Raw genomic sequence first — 20,121 nt, 5'->3', positions numbered from 1 at the left:
CTGGACAATAAGTAATGTCCATCCGTTGTAGATGAACATTAGCTTCTTTATTATGTGATGTAGGATGTCAACTGGAAAGAGGACTGGATTAAAGCACTGGAAAAAATGCATCTGTCCTCCTAGTGTTGAGGAGCAGGAGGAGGAGGAGGAGCAGGAGGAGGAGAAGATGCTCCTATTATCTGTGTAACGTTTGAGCATAGCTGGATTAATGTGTCCACGTAAACGTACCGAGTGTCTGATACCCAGCAATCTCTCCCCAACTCTGAGTATCCAGGAGTGACAACATCATCAGAATAACAGGGGCTCTGTCTCCGGTCTCCGTGATGTCCCAGACCTGCTCCTGGTCTCTCTTTCAGACAGGGAGGACAGCTGCTTCGGACTTTGTTTTGTGTCCTTTGGAACCTGTCTCTGTCCCCTCCTGTGTGCTGTTCCTCACATCCGGTTTAGAGGCAACAGTTCTGTGGACATGATCTGCCTGGATGGCTTCAGGTGGCTCTTGTGACTCTGGGACTCTACTTGAGGTCTTTTCTGGACCCGGTGTGGGTGCCACCATTTTTGCTATAGTTTGCGAGTGAGGTTTTTTTTCCAGGGTGGGGTCCAACACTGCAGGAGCTAATCGTTGAGCTTTAGAGGAAAACCATCTGGAGCTTGAGCATTCTTCCTCTCCTGGATGGACGTGTCTGGAGTCACCGCTTCCTCTTGTGCCGCTCAGACCTCCTCCCTCAGCCATCAGCTCCGCCTGAAGGACATATTCCAGTTCTTCAGCGTTCCCTCTGTCACCGGCTGTGTGGGTGGAAACCAGGACCTGAAGCTCAAATTACAACGACCAAGCATCAAGGACTTATGGCTTTATATTCACCTGGTTGGTGTTGCTGGCTACGAGATGGAACCTGAGAGCAGGTCAGCTGATCCACTCCAGAGACCTGAAGGTGCACAGGTGACCTCCGCAAGACCGCCTTCAGCTCTGGAACGTCAAAGTTTAGCATCAACACACAAACAGGGGCAAGAGTTTAGGACTCTTCTGTCACCTTCCGTCATGGCCAAAGTGTCCTCATGGACCGACACCACCCTGCGCTGTGGGAGGGGCTTCATCAGATGGCATGGCTTAGGAAGACTCCCTGCTAACACACACACATGGACATAGACCTTCACACACCCACAAACATACAGGGTGAATATTGGTGGCTGAAACAGAAGCAGGACTAGACTCACCATCTCCGGTAGATTGGGATTTCTCACAGCGAGAAGGTTTGCAGGGGCTCCTCCGTGGAAGTGGGGCTTGGGGAAACCGCTCTTTTCCAGGGGAACCGGCTCTGGCTACACCTGCTGAACTCTCCTGGTGTCCATTCTGGAGATGAAGATGGCAACGATATTGTTGTGAAATCAATGCGTATTTTACTAAAAGCAGCAATGGGGGAATCACCTCTGCTGTACGAGCATGTGGTCTGAGCTGCACTCTCTCTGCCGAGCTGATGGACGGAGGAGAGGAGAACGCATGCACGGCCGCTCCTCCTACTTTTTGAGGTGGAAGGAGCCCAGCAGGACGTTTGGGGATGACTGGCTTAAGCTGGGTTCTCAGAAGAGCATCAGCTTCTCCTGAACAGCAGAAATATCCTGGATCAGTACTCATGTAGGCCTAAAGAGCAGCGAGAACCCTCGACTGTGAGGAGGAGGATGGGTCGGACTGAAATATGCTGTCAGAGGGTTCGACATCATTATTACAATAAACTTGAACCTAATCTGCATTCTGAAGTTTTCTCTGGGAACACTTTAGTTAGCAAAAGCACAAGTGTTACTGTTTTAATGTTTACGTGGTTGCAAACGGAGTTAAAAGTGTTGAACCGAACCTCCACAGGAGGATTTTATGGACTGGTTCCCACTGAAAACTGCTCATCAGTCTCTGCAGCTACTAACGGCAACATTAACAGCAACAGGGGATGTTTGGTACCCGAGGAAGTGGACATGGTTCTGGGCTTCACGTGCGTCAGAGGGGGTTCAGGTCTGTCCAAGCGAGCACCTGGATGAAGAGAGAACATGGCAGCTGTAGAATCCACGTTTCCAGAACTGAACAAACGTTTTAGGCAGCGGTCAAAATGCTTCCTATAAGCGCTTGTTTATTTTTCTCAGTGTCCATCAAAACGGCATCAATTCCTGCCAAATACGCCTGCAGTCGGGAACACTGGGGTCGGCAAACCTCAGGGAAACGAGGCCAAACGACCCAACCATGCACGACGCCAAAGAAAGGGGGCTGAGATATCTATAATAATAGTTGAAATAATGAGTGACTGCAGGCAACAGGCAGGGTTTAGGTTTAGCCTTATTTATTGCGTATTAGGGTCATTTGTTGATATAAATGGAATTTGAAAGTGCGGCGGGATTCACTGTACTTGAAACCGAAAGTTGAAACTCATTTTCTCTTTTTTCCTCAGTCAACAATCAATCACTTCCATCACTGAATGTCCCACATTCCCACTTTTCTTGTGACAATGTCGGACTTTTGAGAATAAAGCACATCACACAAGGATGTGGAGATGGTTGGTGACCGACCTTCTGAGCTGGTCTTCCTCAACTCCTCTTCTGTTCTCTGTAAAACACACAATTCTTAGTGACCTGTGATAGAGGATTTGGTGTGGTTGATAAACCTAGACTAGATCTTTCCTGTTGCTCTGGTGCCGTGACATTACCTGAGTCTTCCTGGTGCCTGCAGGGGCACTTTTGTCCACTCCGCCTTTGTGTGGAATCACTGTGTTCAGCCTGTGTTCAAAGCTGCCGGCACCCTCAGATGATCGTTTCTGAAAACAGGAGCCATTTCAAGTCTTTCATTAAACGCTTGTGTTGGTTCTTTTTGAGCAAACTCACACATTTATCATGAATCACTCACTTTAGTTGTTGGTTTCAAATACATTTGGACTGCCACAGTTTGACTACTTACTCATCGTATTTGGGGATAAACTGTTCAGTGACAAACGTTGGGCATGAACTCTCACACTGAGGTTGAGGTAAGCACCAACCTGACCAGCCAGCAGGGGGCGATCAACGCTGCCCTGGTGTAGCCTGATCAGTTAACCAGGGTGTTCCAGGGTCATGCCCAGTGTGCACCAGTGGGTCTGGCTCTGGTTAACATGGCGCTAACTTAACTTTAGGCAGGGCCTGTGTTTAGATTTAATGTCCTTACCTTACTGTCCATTTGACCCGTGTCTTCAGGATCTGATCCACTCAAAAGAATGAGACTCTGGCTCTTCCCCTCCCTCAGTAACCTCTTGGTCATCTTTACTCTTCTTTCCTCAGAGAAAAAGCCTGCCTGGCGTTCCTTCATCAGTGTTTCCTCCCTCCACCGGTCGCTCTCAGTGGAGTCGACCGCAGGACGGTCAGATTGAGTTGGCGAGTTAAAAAGAGACTTTTCCTCCTGCTTGGAGGCACGGGTGGCATAAGAAGGTGTGGCCTCAATGGGATGCATCGTGGTGGTTAGCATGTTGGCAGGTGCTGTTGTCCCCGTCGTATCGCTGGCAAGAGGGCGGCTGGTGGCATCGGATCCTTCTGTGGTGGTGGCATCGGTAGAAATGTTAGCATCCTCCACTGACTTTGCCCATGTCCCCTTCTCTCTCTCTCTTTCCCTGTCTCTCTCCCTTTCTTTGGCCTCACGGAGGGGTCGAATAAGATCTACAATGGAGGGTCTTTTGACCTTCACCCCCTCTCCTCCATCTACAGTTCCCGATTTGGGGGCTCGGCTGCCACGCGCCCTCTTGAAGGCAAAGAAGTCACCAAATTTTTTCTTGATGTTTTTGGTGGGAGGTGTGGTGGTGGTGATGGTAATAACAGGGGTGGGGTTAGGGGAAGAGGAGGTGTGTGGGGCTTTGGTGGATGTGTCAGTAGATGGGATGGACGGAGAGGTGACAGGGACCATGTCAGAGGAGGAGATATCAGACAAGGATGAAATGAGGGTGAGGTCTGAAGGAGTGGGGCTTGGCTCTGAGGGAGTGGCTTGGGCAGGGTTTGACTCCTCCCATCGACCTTTTCTGCAGCAGGAAGACAGCAGAAAGAGCAACAGACAAGAAGAGACACTCAGTACGATGGCTACTGCTACAGGATTCAACACACATGCTCAGCTCACAACGGACATGCGACACACAACACGCCTGCGTCGCTCACTCATCTCGCTTTAGACAGGGTAACTTTAATGACCATTTTAGTGCATCTCCCAAATTTGACCGTTTCATTTCACGAAGCGAGCTGTTTCATCCTGTTCACAGCTTGTCCATCCATATCAGCCGAGCGACATATCAGATCTGACAGGACACGGTGCCCAGGACTCTCTCGAGAGCTTCCACTGTCTTGTCAATCATAATTTCAGCCAAAACGGATCAGCGCTTCACCAATAGAGGGCGGGTTTTTGGATTCACAGATCAGAGACACTTCCTGCGTGTTTGCTGCTCTGCTCTGGTTTTCCACCCACCACTTCCCACCCCGCTGAGGCTCGGCCTGTTTGCCCACCTGCCCTTGTCCCGATGGCTTCATCTCCACCTGTCTGTCTGTCTGTCTGAAGGTGGGAAGTCGCTGCACTGATTTGGCCGTCAAAGTTGGGACAGAACCCGTCTGGTAGCTGAGTCAAAAATGCTTATGGAGTCATAATCAGGCAATGAATGAATATATAAAAGAGCAGTGAGATATTTCTAATTTTCCCATTCACTGCTCACCTTAAATTCAGCCTCGGTTGTTCTAACCTGGAGGAGACGTGCACAGTTCCTGAGGAGTGTCAGCACAGATGAGCCCCCTCTGTGGTGACTCAGCTCAGAACTATAGTCATATAGATACAATACTATAGCTATAACTGTAGTTATAGCAACATGTTCCTCAGGAGGCTGAATTGGATGGATGGATGGACGGACGGACGGACGGACGGACGGACGGATGATTGACTGCTACATAACGGGGTCTGGCCTGAGTGCTTTTTTAATCAAAGTCACCATTTGCTGTATTTCTGGGGGTCCATCTAAACCTGGACCTGGTCCTGGTCTCAGGTTTAGATGGACCAGGTCGTCCACCTGCTCTTTGTTAAAGATCCTCTCATCACAGGACAGAGACAGTAAATTAAATGGACGAGTCGACAACACAACGTTTGGGATTAACCTCAGGGAAAAGTCTCCCATCCATGTTGAAAACTGGGTGGAACAGGAAGTGGGACCCTTGGACCCAATGTAGTAGTAGTAGAAGTAGTAGCAGTAGCAGTAGCAGCAGCAGAAATGGTAGTAGCAGTAGCAGTGGCAGCAGTAGCAGCAATAGCAGTAGCAGCAGCAGTAGTAGTAGTAGCAGCAGCAGTAGCAGCAATAGCAGTAGCAGCAGCAGTAGTAGCAGTAGCAGCAGTAGTAGCAGTAGCAGTGGCAGCAGTAGCAGCAGCAGTAGTAGCAGTAGCAGCAGTAGCAGTAGTAGTAGCAGTAGCAGTGGCAGCAGTAGCAGCAATAGCAGTAGCAGCAGCAGTAGTAGTAGTAGCAGCAGCAGTAGCAGCAATAGCAGTAGCAGCAGCAGCAATGGTAGTAGTAGAAGCAGCAGTAGCATTAGTAGTAGTAGTAGTAGTAGTATTCGTAGTAGCAGCAGCAGTAGTAGCAGCAGCAGTAGCAGTAGTAGTAGTAGCAGCAGCAGTAGTAGCAGTAGCATTAGTAGTAGTAGCAGCAGCAGTAATAGTAGTAGTAGAAGCAGCAGTAGCATTAGTAGTAGTAGTAGTAGTAGTATTCGTAGTAGCAGCAGCAGTAGTAGCAGCAGCAGTAGCAGTAGTAGTAGTAGCAGCAGCAGTAGTAGCAGTAGCATTAGTAGTAGTAGTAGCAGCAGCAATAGTAGCAGTAGCAGCAGTAGCAGTAGTAGCAGCAGTAGTAGCAGTAGTAGCAGTAGTAGTAGTACTAGTAGCAGCAGCAGCAGTAGTGGTAGTAGCAGCAGTAGTAGCAGTAGTAGTAGTACTAGTAGCAGCAGTAGTAGCAGTAGTAGTAGTACTAGTAGCAGCAGTAGCAGCAGCAGCAGTAGTAGCAGTAGTAGTAGTACTAGTAGCAGCAGCAGCAGTAGTAGCAGTAGCAGCAGCAGCAGTAGTGGTAGTAGCAGCAGTAGTAGCAGTAGTAGTAGTACTAGTAGCAGCAGCAGTAGTAGCAGCAGCAGCAGTAGTAGCAGCAGTAGCAGTAGTAGCAGCAGTAGCAGTAGTAGCAGCAGCAGCAGTAGTAGTAGTAGTAGCAGCAGTACTCACAGTGCATAGTCAGGTAGGATCTTCTTGGTGAAGAACTCCTCCACTCCTTCGTCCACCCTGCACATGCCCTCACTGACGTCCACCTTTGAATCAGGCTCCTGAAACAAGGACACAGATCAGCTTTGATCTCCTCCTGAGGGCAGCAGGTGTTGGAGTTCATGAAGCGAGTGACGACATCACAGAGAAGTAAGTCAATTCATTTAATGTTTCATCCCTTTTATTTTCAGATTATTCAGTCTGAATGAACTCTAAAGTGCAGATGTGGATCTATAAGCTGATGTGAGCTGAAGCTTCTGAGTGATAAAACATCAAAGGTTTCTGACTGAGCGTTGAGGTTCAGAGTCCTGGTGAGTTTTAGCACCGGATCATCTCACAAACACAACACAAACTCATTTTAATGATCCTTCCGAGCCACGATGGCGCAAATCTGGTGGCATGGAGCCAAAAACGGCTTTCCTCTTCCATCATGTCACCAGTAAAGGTTAAAAAGTCTTTTTTTATCCACACAATTAAACAGGAAGAGAGAGAAAAAGAACAAATTAGGGTGAAGAAGGAATAACTGAGTTTGTTGAATATATGAATGGAGGGATGAAGAGGGAGGGCATCCCAGGAGTGCAGGGGCCACCACTCCCAAATCGGTCTTGTTTTGTCACACACACGCATGCACGCACACAAACACACACGCACACAGTGAGAGAGAGAGAGAGAGAGAGAGAGAGAGAGAGCAAGACGCAAGCCTGGTTAGTAGTAGAGTGAAAAAGAAGATGGCTTCCATTACTGCAGCTTTATAGGGACTAATGGATGCTGGACAGGCAGGCAGACAGGCAGGCAGACAGGCAGACAGACAGACAGGCAGGCAGAGTGTGCGTGTTACTGTATAAATGTGTGTGTGTGTGTGGGGTTGTGCAGTGTTTAAATGTGTCTCACCTGCGGCCTGGAGGAGGGCAGCGGCGTCTGCGTGCGCCTGGGTCGGGGTCGGGAGGCGGTGAAATGCCGTAGAGCCTGTCCCTGCGTGGGTAACGGCTCCATGGGTGATGTGGAGCGGAGCAGGGGCCCGGGGCCGGAGCCACAGCCAAAGATGAGAGCCTGCTGTGTGCGGACGCCTCCGTGGTGAGCAGCCTCCTCCTCTACTGCTCGACTGGGAGGGGAGTAAAGGAGGGGAGCAGCAGGAGCAGCAGGAGGAGGAGGAGGAGGAGGAGTGGATGCTGCTCTCGCTTTTGATGTCGCCGCTGCAGCATCCACTACCAACACCTCCCCCCTCCTCCTCCGTCCCTGGGGGGAGAGGGGCGGGGAAATGGAGGGGGAGGGGCTAGAAGCCCTGACAGGCAAAGGCGTTGCTAATGACAACGAGGGCCGGCCCAGCTGTTGTTGTCCTCCCCCAGCATCGCCTCCCCTCCTGATCGGCTGGTCTGGGTTCACGGCTGGATGTGGGTTGAGGAGGGAAGTAACAGTTGCTTTTAAATGTTCTTGAATTGGATTCAAATTTCTAAAGATTACTGATAGGAATGTTTTGATTGAGTGTTGGGAACAGCGGGAACAGAACGTACTTACTGGTCACGGAAGGAGGGATTCTTGGCTTGCTCCTCCGAAATGTTGGACTGTACTGATAATGGACAGAAGAAAGGAAGGATAAACCACCTCTGTGTGTGTGTGTGCATGCGTGCATGTGAGAGCGCACGTGCGTATTACGTCATCAGTCGGGAAGTTGTCAACTGGTAGAAATTCTGGAAGGTTGTTCATCAAAGTTGGACCTGAATTTTCTTCCATAGTAAAACTCTGCCTCTGTCAGACAGACAGACAGACAGACAGACAGACAGACAGACAGACAGACAGACAGGCAGGCAGACAGGCAGGCAGACAGACATTAGTTTAGGAAATTAGTGTCCTGTCTGTATCCATCGGAGTCACTTATCACATGTGTCCACTAGGGGTCACTGTACTCATCTTGAACAGCGCTCCCCTCGCACAGCGATAAGAATTTAGCCCTAAAACGGTGTCTCGTGTACATTTAGCTGCTGGTACCTTTTGGTGGCACGTCTGGGCCACGTGCTGAAGCAGCAGCTCCGCCATGTTCTCGGCAACAGACATCTTCAGAGTCTGTTTCAGGTCACTGCATCGACACAGTTCGACTGAATAAATCACGAGGCGTCTGAAGAAGTAGGTCTCTCGCGGAGTGTGTGAGGGTTTACCCGAGCATGCTGCTGATCTTCTGACCTGCATCTTTCAGCAGAGTGTGTCTGATGAACTCGTGGGCCTGCCTGCAGCACTGCGACACACACTCTGTGAGATATTCACACACACTCGCCTGCTGAAGCAGCCGTGGACACGACTCCTCCGCGCACGTCTGTAGGTCGTCAGCCAGTTCCTGTCTCGGACACATGGGGTCACTTTTGGATGATCTGAGCTGTGGTGTCACTGGTTTATGTGTAACCTGTCTACCTGTATACTTCTGTTGAAGTCCTTGTTTAATTTAGTAGCTGTATCTGAGAGGGTGGAGATCACCACATCTCCATCAGGGCCCTGGCAGCCTGCCTCATACAGATGTGGAACCAGCTGTAGAAGCATAAAGAACCCAACACAGGTCACAGGCTGAACTGATCAACTACACACAACTTACCATGAGAATCAAGTTATACCATGGGTTAGGGTTAAGGTTAGGGTTAAGGTTAGGGTTAAGGTTAGGGTTAGGGGGTAGGGGGTTAGGGTTAGGGTTAGGGTTAGGGTTAGGGTTAGGGGGTTAGGGTTAGGGTTAGGGTTAGGGGTTAGGGTTAGGGTTAGGGTTAGGGGGTAGGGGGTAGGGTTAGGGTTAGGGTTAGGGTTAGGGGGTAGGGGGTTAGGGTTAAGGTTAGGGTTAGGGTTAGGAGGGTAGGGGGTTAGGGTTAGGGGGGTAGGGGGTTAGGGTTAAGGTTAGGGTTAGGGGGTAGGGGGTTAGGGTTAGGGTTAGGGGGTAGGGGGTTAGGGTTAAGGTTAGAGTTTAGGTTAGGGTTAGGAAGGTAGGGGGTTAGGGTTAGGGGGGTAGGGGGTTAGGGTTAAGGTTAAGGTTAGGGTTAGGGTTAGGGGGTAGGGGGTAGGGGGTTAGGGTTAGGGGGGTAGGGGGTTAGGGTTAAGGTTAGGGTTAGGGTTAGGGGGTAGGGGGTTAGGGTTAAGGTTAAGGTTAGGGTTAGGGTTAGGGGGTAGGGGGTAGGCGGTAGGGGGTTAGGGTTAGGGGGGTAGGGGGTTAGGGTTAGGGGGGTAGGGGGTTAGGGTTAAGGTTAGGGTTAGGGGGTAGGGGGTTAGGGTTAGGGGGGGTAGGGGGTTAGGGTTAAGGTTAGGGTTAGGGTTAGGGGGAAGGGGGTAGGGGGGTAGGGGGTTAGGGTTAGCTGTTGTTTGTTGGAAGAGGTGTTGTACTTTGGTACTCCAGCACTCATCATCGTTGAAGTTTAAATATTAATAACAGTTCCTCATGTTATTAATATCAAACAGAATCCGGTACCTTTATGGACTCCATGACATTATTCAGAGCCTCACGAGCTTCTATGACATCAGCTTCTTCAATGTCGCACTTGCTTAAATGTCTCAGTTTGTCCTCCAGCTGCTGATACGCGTGTCTTTGCAGCTGGAATGAACAATAATCATAAAATAAGACTGCTACTACACAGGCCTCAAGGTCACAACACATCAGAATGAGCAGACTATGGAGGTTTTTCACTGCACGTCATCAGTCGCCATGTTGGAGGCACTCAGCCAGGTAAGTAGATCCCGAACGTCTTCCTGGAAAATGTTAAATTATTACCTGTTTCCTGGACTAATTTTCTACTGTCAGGATAGTCACATAATTCATATTGTGCTACCACGTGTCGCATTAGTAACAGAACCTGTACCTGGACACACAAGTGGAATGGAACAGATAAATGTGAGCAGATCCAGCAGGTTTAAATATGATTCAAAGTTTAGTAGCAACGTCATGTGGGATGTATTCAGTCCCATTGTGGATGAATGGAAGCGCAGTGAAATGGACGGGATGTGCGTGTTTCTACGAGCTCATTAAGGTATGAGAAGGATTTGATAATCGATGCCTGAGTGGACCTGGAGCCAGCCCAGACGTTTAAGGACAGAGGTAATATGATTGTTCTGGACATGATACAGAGGTGGACGGACCCCAGATGGAAACAGGGAAGTTAGAGAGATGATGGTGGAAAGGGAGGAGTGTATGACAGCAGTGGGGACGCCCGAGAGTTTCAGGAACATTAAGGAAATATTGAAGCAACGTTTAAGGAAGTGCAGCTGATGAATGTCATCTTTTTCTCACCTTTTCTGGTTGTTGCAGCTGTTGAGGTTCTACCTGATCGATGTGACGCCGATTGTTCCTGTCTAAATACTGTTGAATCTGCACAGACACCAAATGACTCTCTTACAAACCGCTTCAAACACGAACGCCTCAGTAAAAAGCAGCGTCGCACAGACACACAATCACACCCTGTCCAGAGCCTCTTGGGTTTCCTTGGGGTCTTTGTGAAAACTCTTTGTGACATCATTCAGAGGCAGCAACACCCGCTGCAAAGTGAAATTCCTAATAATAAAAAAAAAGGAAAGAGCTCAAAGTTGATGTATTTCAATGAGATGGAACAATAACATCGCTGTTGATTGTGGAAATAAGACTAAATGGTTAATAAGATGAAGTAAGAGGATGAAGAGGCGTGTTTATAGGAGGAGGCAGATGAGTTATAGAACATGAGAAAGACTGTCTGAGGAGGAACCGTGGGCAGAGGAAGTGGACTGCAGATCAAAGGAACACTGGAATATTAAAAACCAGTTCCACCACAGCAGCACAGTCAGATATTGTTGCTGGTAGTTCCCAGATTAGGACCCTCGAGCAGAAAGCACGAAGATTAAAAAGTAGGAGGGTAAAATCAAGCCTGAAAGGACAGCTTGGTATCTTATCAAAAGGCCCCCCGTCTGGCCAGAAGTCTTTGTTTAGTCTTTGTTCCTTTGATCTTTCTTTCGATTTGAAAGAACAAAGAAACAAATATTTGATTTCCAGTAAAGGGAATTGTTCTTCTGTTCTTGATGAAGACAAGGATGACCTCAAGAGTCACAGCACAGCAAATTTGTTATAAGAATAAGTATTTTAGATAAGACAAGGAATGTGTCTTTGTCCCGCCTGTCCTGTCCAGCAGCATCTGAAGGCCTCTTGGTGTCAGACAGGACCAACCTGTCCTGCACCATGATGGACATCGAGAATTTAGTTGATCAATGAATCTTGAACCTGGGGAACCCATAAACTGATGCACCATTACAACAAAACAACACAATACAAAAAGAACTGAACCCAAACGACCCACACACATCTGTCCCCATGGACCCACACACATCTGTCCCAATGGACCCACACACATCTGTCCCCATGGACCCACACACATCTGTTGATCCCATAGTAGGAGGAGAGACAACGTCCGGAGGCACGGGAAGAGTCAGGTGGAAGAAGAGTTACTGTCAGTCCAAGGAGATAGTTCCTACAGTCCTACCTCTCCAGTGCATTAGCAAGGTCCTGGAACCCTTTGACTGTTACATTGTTCCTGTCCAAGCTCAAAGACCTTCAAGGAAACAAACACAATTTCACACATCTGCATGTGGTCAAACTCCAACTGGGATGTACAGAGTGTTTAAGTCTGTGTGAGCATGTGTGTATGTTGTTGTACATGCTACACAAGGCCTGACATTTGGTTGGTGTTATTGACCTTATGGGGACGTCTGAGGATTAAGACTTTAAGGTTGCCGTTAGGGCTGGGTTGAGGCAGAGGTCAGGGTCAGGGTCAGGGTCAGGGTCAGGGTCAGGGTCAGGGTCAGCGCTAGGAATGTGGTTGTGGTGGTTGAGATTGGAGTAAGGAGCTGGGGAAGGGTGCATGTGTACCTCAGTCTGGTGTTGCTCCTCAGAGCTCTGGCCAGTAATCGAGCTCCAGTATCTCCAGCATTGTTTCCAGTGATGTCCACGTGAGTCAAAACAGCTGGAGCTGCCAGAGCTTTGAGCAGGATGCTCACATCTGTCTTCAGTTTGGAGTCACGCAGCGACAACGATTGTAACGGCTTCACGTGTGTGTACGTGGGAATAGCAGGAGGAACGAAGACGTCAACAGGAAGTCAAGGTTGTGCAGATCTGATGTGGGCTGAAGAAATACTCACACATTCTTCATCCTGAATGAGCTGAGCTATCCGATGGAGAGCATCAGCCAGATTCCTGTTAGAGGGAAAGAGAACGACAGAGGAACACCAAAGTTTGGAATTATCTCTAAGATTGCTCCTCCCATGAGGTCGGTACAACTGTTCATGTATTCCTCCAACCAGGTGAAGGCGGCACAAATGTGTTCCTCATAAATGTGACCTCTGATAAGAGATGAACAGCTCGGGGCCCCAACCTTGATTTCAGAGCAAAGTTTCGTCCCAGTGACAGCTGACGAAGAGCCCGACATCGACCAATGGAGAGAATTAGAGTCACGACATCGTCCTCGAAACCTGCAGAGAGACAACAAAGAGAAATGAGAAAAACAGTCCAACCAGCCAGTGTGTGTGTGTGTGTGTGTGTGTGTGTGTGTGTGTGTGTACCATTGTCAGATATGTTCAGACTTCGAAGAGCTGTAGCTTCAGAAATGTGCTCCTGTATCACCTGGGCCCCTGGTGAACGTAGCTGCAGAGAGACACACGAATGTGAAGTGAAGAGGCTGAGAGCTGCTTTACTGCTTCTGCCAGAACCTTAAACAGTGATGGGGGGGGGGGGGCTGTGGCCGAGGCTGAAAGATCGGCACCATGCTGAGTCAAAGGAAAGATCTTGATCTTGATCAAAAGTTACTCCAAGATTCCGCAGACAGAAATTAGAGAGACTTCAGGTCATGAAGACAAACCTGGATCAACACACATTCCCTTCAGGAAACAGAGCTGGGGGGTTCAGAAATGGGCACATTCGTCTCAGGGGCAGTGATTGCTGGGGCAGGGGCTGGACTCCAGGGGAAGGGGGGAGGGGGGGGGCTGTCTGTTGACATGCCTCTGCAGTGCCTGTGGAATGGCAAACTGGAGTGGGGGGCCCCAGTCTTAAGAAAGGGGACCAGAGAGTGTGTTCCAAGTATAAACCTCCCTCAGCCTCCCTGGGAAGGTCTATGGAAAGGAGATTAGTCAAACATCGGATTCAGGAAGAGCAAATTGGTTTTGGCCCCTTGTTGAGGAGCTGTGGACTCATTTTTCTGCCATTGTTAGGGTGCTAGAAGGGACCTGGGAGTCAGCCCAACCAGGCTAAATGCCTCATCCATGCACTTCTGGAGGCACTCTGTGGAGGATCGACCCTTACTAAGAGCTAACTTGTCCCTGTATTGTAGCAGTGTGAGGTTGAGGGTTGGACTCCACCCATCCTGCCCAAGGGGAGGAAGGTCAAACGCCTCTGCTACCTAAAAGTTAGCATGGTTTAATTCACCTGCTATCATGTAAACTGTCTCTGGGTAGGTGCTCTGTTAAAGGCTGATGACATGTTCAGGTGGTTAAGGGCGTAGTTAGCGCTAGCATTTAGCAGGATATACACAGCAGTCACCATGGCAACTTTTTCAGGTCTGGGGAGCAGCGGGTATCAACGGCTGGAGGACTGGTGCACCTGTTGGTGTCCCGACCATTCTCCCCTCATATTCTTCTCATCGTCATCAGCATCATTTTCATCACCGTTATACAACGTCACATGACTGTGTGCATGTGTCTGTGAGAGGCTGTGGATGCTAACCTCACAGCTACTAAGGTCCAACTCCAGTCCAAAGAGGAACCTGTTGGTAGCCAGTCCCTGCAGCAATAACCTGGTAAAAATACAAAATACAGGTGAAACACCAACAGGGAGGACAAAGATACAGAGTCCACAGGAACATTTCAGTTCTCCTCCGGAGGTTCCATCCACTAATAGTAACTGTGACATAATGTTGTGATATTTGAAACGTTTCCTGTTTCGATATAAACAGGAAACGTTGAAGCTGGTTTAATCGAGCTGCTCTCAGCGGCGTGAACACACAAGAGCGCAGCGCCAGATCTATTAGAAGACACGTGTGCGCTTCCTGTCCTGCTCCACAACACAGCGCAGAGGCAGACGGTTGCCGATGGAAACCAACCTGAGTGCTACCGGGGGGAGCCTGGTTTCACACAGACACACGTATTTGAGCTGACGGCTGCGACTGAAGAACTCCTGAATGCTCCGGGTCCCCGCGCACGCCTTTCTACACAGACAAAACACAGCGACAACTCGTTAAAGTCACCGACTACGCGCTGACTAATAAACCCTCTAAGGCTACAATTTAAAGTCTGTATTTGATACATCGACTCTTTGTGACGGGGCGCTCTCTGACCTGCTGCTCACCTGTGGCTAAAGGGATTCCGAGACAGGTCCAGGTGCTTCAGTTTGTTACAACATCCAGCAGACAGAGACACAAACACCTGTGGAGGACATCCAGGACACGACAGCAGCCGTCCGTCAGACGGTAACAAGCCTTTACTTTAACTACGCTAACTGTCTGTGCACGTGACACAAAGGTGGCTGATTATTTTGTCCTTGGATAAAATATAAGATATATGTCCAACGCACCGTGTCCAGAGGACAGCTGGTGTCACTGAGGTCCAGAAAAGACACGGAGTTGTTAGTGGACAAGAACCTGAAAAGAAACTGACAGAAGCAGAAACACAGTATTTTAACAGCTGTGAATCTCATTAGCAGTAGCTGGAAAAGCTCCTCTCTGGCGCTATCCTGCGTCCTCCTGAGGACATGCAGCAGAAGAAAGGGACACTGAAGCTTACAGCGGTCCAGAAAAACCTGTCTACGCATTTGATCCTTCTAGGCTGGACGTCCTTCAACAAAAAAGCCCCCAGCTGATCCAAACAGCTGGACAGGAGTTAGCCAGAGAGGTCACATGACTCCGCTGCTGGCTTCTGTCAAATCCAAAAACGTCCTTAAAAGTCTTCTCCTGACCTAAGAGGTCCTCCATCTCTGTCCCTACGCTCAGATGAAGATGAAAACCTCCCTCTGGGAGGACGCCTATAGACCTCATCTCCGTTCTATCTGGGTTTTATTTATTTTTTGTGATTTTCTGATAAATTAGCCTAATTTTAAAACTAAGCACGCCCGTGTTTCAAAACAGCATTGCTGCTCTTGCTGTTGTAAAGAAAAAACCCCATAAAGAACCATAACATGGGCACGTGCAGGCATCTCAAACAGAAATGACATTAATGCATTAAACAGCACGTAGCTCAACATTACATGACCCAGTGAACCTTTGACCCCCTGCAGCCCCACCGGGACGAGCTGAATCGTGCATGGTTGTACCGTTGCCTCCTGGGTAGCCAGGCAGCCGGGGTTTCCTGACAGATCCAGGTGGGTCAGGGAGGTGGAGAAGAGCTTTGAAGACAACAACGTCTGACTGACGGCAGCAAGACCTGCAGAGAGATTTGGCTCAGATCCGTTTACGGCCCAACAGCTCAGGGCAGAACCTTCATCTTCCAAGAGCTAATAAACCTTATTCAGAACTTAAAGACAAATGCAGTGGAGCTGTCATGTCATGATGGTTTGAGTCTCATGTGTGTGTGTGTGTGTGTGTGTGTTTGTGTGTGTGTGTGTGTGTGTGTGTGTGTGTGTGTGTGTTACCTCTCCCTGTCATTGACACGCGGGACAGAGAAAGATGCTTCAGTCCTTCAGGCAAATTTACCAACTCCTGACTCAGAGCTATTATACCTAGAAACACACACACACACACACACACACACACACACATTAATAATTCTATTGATTATTGCTGTGTTCAGCTTCATCATCGTCATCGTAGAAGAAGGTAGCATGAAGGAAACTCACCTTTGTCTTCCATCACATTTCCTGACAGGTCGATGGACCGCAGGGTGGACGAGGGGTTCTCTTGTAGAGCGGCGGCCATCTTTATTGGGAAGTCCCTGCACATGGACGGTGGACCAGGGTGGAAAAAAACCTTCATGCAAACTCGGGATTAAGCATTTCTTTAGAAAGTGACACTCACGGTTTGAGTCCGCAAGACTCCAGGACGAATTCCTGCAGGCTGACCGACCTGGACAGCAGCAGAATCAGCTGTTCTTGGACATCAGCTGACTTACGAGGCCAAGAGGGAAAAATTCAATTTAAACGCATCAGAACTTCAGAAACAGGCTAAAAAATCTAAACCAAGGCTGAAAACCCAGAGCTAAACATACCAGTTTATATTCTTTGCTGTAGAGCTTCCTGAACCACTGGTTGAAGGAAAGAGCTGCAACAGCTAAGGCCAAATCTCTGCCAGAGACAAGCAACAACACCCAAAACCTGATTAGAGGCGGGAAAATGTGAGGAACCCTGGAAACAAGCAGCAGCGCGTGTGTGTGTGTGTGTGTGTGTGTGTGTGTGTGTGTGTGTGTGTGTGTGTGTGTGTTTGAGCAACAGCATCCAACCTGTCCTCCAGGTGTCGGAAGTCCAGCAGGTTGAAGCGTCGCTGCTCGTCCAGACTGTAAATGTTATCGACTTCCTGCCAAAACACGTCAGCGTTTTGTTGGTTAGCGTTTAGCGTCAGCGGTTCTGGACGTTTTTGGGCTAAAACCAAGAGCTCAACGCACCCACTGGACCTCTTCCCTCAGAAGCATCTCGTTGAAATCACACAGGGCTGCGTACATCTGCGAGTATCCTCCTGGAGAACACAGGACATGAGCGGAACCGTTTCTATAGACCCAGCTACGTCTCCGTGGTAACGTCCTGTACAGCTGATCCGGGATCAGAACCTACTGGAGCTCTGAGGTGCGACGCATAACCGGGAAAACGGTATTTTCTGTCTCTGCTGTTGCGTGTTTTGTACATTAGACCCTCTGATTAAAGGAGCCCAGCCTCCAAGCTGAAACAGATCCAGTGGATCCCTTTTAAAGGAGCCCAGCCTCCAGGCTGAAACAGATCCAGTGGATCCCTTTTAAAGGAGCCCAGCCTCCAAGCTGAAACAGATCCAGTGGATCCCTTTTAAAGGAGCCCAGCCTCCAGGCTGAAACAGATCCAGTGGATCCCTTTTAAAGGAGCCCAGCCTCCAGGCTGAAACAGATCCAGTGGATCCCTTTTAAAGGAGCCCAGCCTCCAGACTGAAACAGATCCAGTGGATCCTTTTTAAAGGAGCCCAGCCTCCAGGCTGAAACAGATCCAGTGGATCCTTTTTAAAGGAGCCCAGCCTCCAGACTGAAACAGATCCAGTGGATCCCTTTTAAAGGAGCCCAGCCTCCAGGCTGAAACAGATCCAGTGGATCCCTTTAACGGACGATCGACCCCTGATGGGGTTGTTTCGTTCGCCATCGTACCAGTGTTATAGTCTCCTAACGGTCCTCTAGCAGCTCCCAACTCAGCCTAAACACTCCCAGCAAAGGTTGATCCAGGGTTCCGAGAGCAACACCTGTTTCTGGGTGAGGCGGTGTGGTTGACCCTGTTGCTAGGTGACCAGGTCTCCTGGGATACAACGTCCTCCGGTGAGGACTAGACAGTGAAATCAACCGACATCGACCTTTTGATTTTAGCTGAACTGGACCGAAGAGCAGAGCTGCTGGAGGACAACAAAAGAGCTGCTCCAACTGTTATCTAGGTAACCGTGGTAACCAGTCAACCGTCGTCTTTGGAAGAGAGTTTAACTGCAGTTTGGTCAGTTACCACAGGAGGTGTGTTGGTTCCTGAGTTGCTCCTCGATGGCCCCGTCCTGTGAGAGGAGCCTCTGCTGCAGATCTAGTGAGCTCACCTTCAGCAGCTTTCTGGATATTTAAGAAGCACAGATGGTGTTTAAAAACCTCAAAACACAGTAAAACGGTTGATTGGTGTGAGCTGAGCTTCAGACCCACCCAGGACAACAATCGGGGAAGATCCTCCTCACAGAGGTGGTCATGTGGAGGACCACGGCCTCTAAATCCTCAACCTGCGTCACAGAAAAGGACAGAGTCTGTCTGTCCGTCTCCAACACCACCTGCAAGACAGTGGACCTCCGGTTCAGCTCAAGCCCAAGTAGACCCCAATACACCCAGAGGTGTGTGTGTGTGTGTGTGTGTGTGTGCGCGTGTGTGTGCGTGTGTGTGCGTGTGTGTGTGTGTGTGTGTGTGTGTGTACCTGAGTGATACTGGGAATGCCGATGGAGCAAATGTCCAAGTAACTGAAGGTCGTCTCCACCTACAAACACAGGTGAGGTCACGGTGAGGTCACGGTGAGGTCACGGTGAGGTCACTTCTGATCGATCGCCGTGTCAACGTTGACATTACAAACACAGCCAAGCTGAACATTAACGAACGTCGCTCATTTGCTAGATTTGTCGTTCTGATGCCCAGCGTGGTAACAGAACCCCGCGGAGCTCTTTTACGGACCATATCAAGCCGATCCCTAAAGATTCTACTTCTCTCCGGTTTTGAACTCCTAATGATGACATGATTGATCTTCTGAGTGCTTCGGTCTAAAGACAGACAGACGTTTGGATGTTTTAATGAGGATGGCGGCGGTTTGATGGATGAGCGGGCCGTTCACCTTCACGGGCAGGTTGCTGGTCACCAGGTATCCTCTCCAGAGACTCAAAACCTAAAACACAAGCAGGCGTGGCAGCGTTCTCGTCATCACAGGAGAGCAGAATTACTTTAGAATTACACCAATGACAGTGATGAAGGTGCACCAGTGCCCCCAGTCTCCCTCTCCCTGAGCACTGGGGTGAATCGCTCACCAGAAACCTGTGGCAGGTGTGAGCGGGGCTGCTGAGAAGCACCGGGGTCACCAGGCAGACTCTGTGGGGCTTCAGCAGTTCTGAGATGTGACCTGCTGACAGGAACACCCACAACATCACTGGCGAGGTCGCCCCCACGCTCCCCCCGCGAGCAACATCCCACGACCTCCTTGAGATCCTTCATCTCTGCCCTGCTTGGGTTTTTAAACCCACGTTTAAAAAATCAGCCTCCACGTTAACCGGTTAAACACGTGTTTGCGTGATGTCACGATCCAGAGCAGGTCCAGACATCCACAGTTAAACCGTGTCGTACCTCTGTGGACCGAGGACTACAGGAGACCCCCATGCTGGGCTAAACCAGACCAACTACAGGTGGTCCACTCTGCTACACTTGCTCGGTGCCTAATAAAGGGCTGTGAGGTGCACCACGATGTCTACGTCACTTTATAGCTCTTTAGTAGCAGATATCTTCTTTATGCCCCCAGCTCGGGGGCATTAAACTCCGAATATATGACGGAATATCGGTTGGGCTAAGTTGGACTTCCAGATCAACCAGTCAGCGCTACCGGAACCGGTTGATCTCCTCTTGATTCTGATGGCTCATATCGCTCTGTAGCATTTGGATCTTCTCATTATTGACCTGCTGCCTCCAGTGTAATAAAAGAAACGAGCCGATCTTACCCTTGATCTTCGAATTCATACTGACGACTGGAAATAAGACGGACGTGATCGATGTGGGTGTAATCCTGCGATCGAGCGGAGCAGCGAGGCGCCGGGATGCAGAAGCAGAAACCAAACCACACGCTCACATCCTGTTCTGTCACAATGGTAGGAAAGTTCTGCCTGTAGCTTCTACAGAGCAGCAAACCACAGCCAGGAAGTTCAACGTTTCAGAAAAACAATCAGCGATTTTAAAGCGTTCAAATATTCCGGCTGGTGGAGACCTAGAAAGGATCAAAGGCGTCCGGAGCAACATGACTCCGGGTTTTAAAACGACGTCTTACGCAATCTGAACAAGCTAACGTTCCTCCAACACAGAAACATCGCTGGTCCGGTTGCCATGGCGATGCAGACTTTAGGCATGAGGAAGGATGCAGAACCCGGGCACCCGGGCTCTCCTCGTGGTCCAGCAGAAATAAGACAGAAGAAAGTAATCAGAAGGAAAACGCAAGATTTATTTCATGTCAG

General features: G+C 49.4%; 1 protein-coding gene across 4 annotated transcripts; it reads right to left on the bottom strand.

Moving 5' to 3' along the window:
- Window positions 1-19,950, bottom strand: carmil2 (capping protein regulator and myosin 1 linker 2). 4 transcript variants are annotated; one of them, XM_029842120.1, is made up of 41 exons: window positions 19,615-19,799; window positions 18,934-19,025; window positions 18,744-18,794; window positions 18,336-18,395; window positions 18,074-18,195; window positions 17,889-17,986; window positions 16,826-16,896; window positions 16,664-16,737; window positions 16,433-16,508; window positions 16,243-16,331; window positions 16,065-16,159; window positions 15,861-15,947; window positions 15,543-15,652; window positions 14,808-14,885; window positions 14,583-14,659; window positions 14,338-14,442; window positions 13,962-14,031; window positions 12,806-12,887; window positions 12,619-12,715; window positions 12,386-12,440; window positions 12,117-12,289; window positions 11,731-11,799; window positions 10,682-10,775; window positions 10,515-10,592; window positions 9,699-9,821; window positions 8,666-8,779; window positions 8,416-8,591; window positions 8,249-8,336; window positions 7,916-8,008; window positions 7,778-7,829; window positions 7,154-7,647; window positions 6,227-6,324; window positions 3,176-4,016; window positions 2,685-2,792; window positions 2,548-2,584; window positions 1,949-2,017; window positions 1,424-1,596; window positions 1,213-1,348; window positions 1,029-1,118; window positions 860-964; window positions 1-783 (listed from the first exon to the last, which is right to left on the bottom strand). In XM_029842120.1, exons 1-41 carry the CDS (start codon window positions 19,631-19,633, stop codon window positions 353-355), a joined length of 5,250 nt encoding a protein of 1,749 aa, XP_029697980.1. In that variant the 5' UTR covers window positions 19,634-19,799; the 3' UTR covers window positions 1-352. The 4 variants fall into 4 exon arrangements, with proteins under 4 accessions (XP_029697980.1, XP_029697979.1, XP_029697981.1 ...); XM_029842119.1 differs by having other exon boundaries at window positions 1,029-1,121; window positions 19,615-19,798; XM_029842121.1 differs by lacking the exon at window positions 7,916-8,008 and having other exon boundaries at window positions 1,029-1,121; window positions 19,615-19,798.
- Between the last annotated feature and the right edge of the window lie 171 nt (window positions 19,951-20,121).

The sequence above is a fragment of the Takifugu rubripes genome, chromosome 9, assembly GCF_901000725.2.
Source record: "Takifugu rubripes chromosome 9, fTakRub1.2, whole genome shotgun sequence".
NCBI lineage: Eukaryota > Metazoa > Chordata > Actinopteri > Tetraodontiformes > Tetraodontidae > Takifugu > Takifugu rubripes.
The sequence above is the reverse complement of the archived record's forward strand: the minus strand, read 5'-3'. Positions and strand labels throughout refer to the sequence as shown.

Excerpts from the sequence above, each read along its gene's own strand:
- carmil2 (XM_029842119.1), bottom strand. Across the intron at positions 16,738-16,825 it reads TGAGGGAAGAGGTCCAGTGG|GAAGTCGATAACATTTACAG; the intron begins GTGCGTTGAGCT and ends GTGTTTTGGCAG. Across the intron at positions 15,948-16,064 it reads AAATGTGATGGAAGACAAAG|GTATAATAGCTCTGAGTCAG; the intron begins GTGAGTTTCCTT and ends GTGTGTTTCTAG.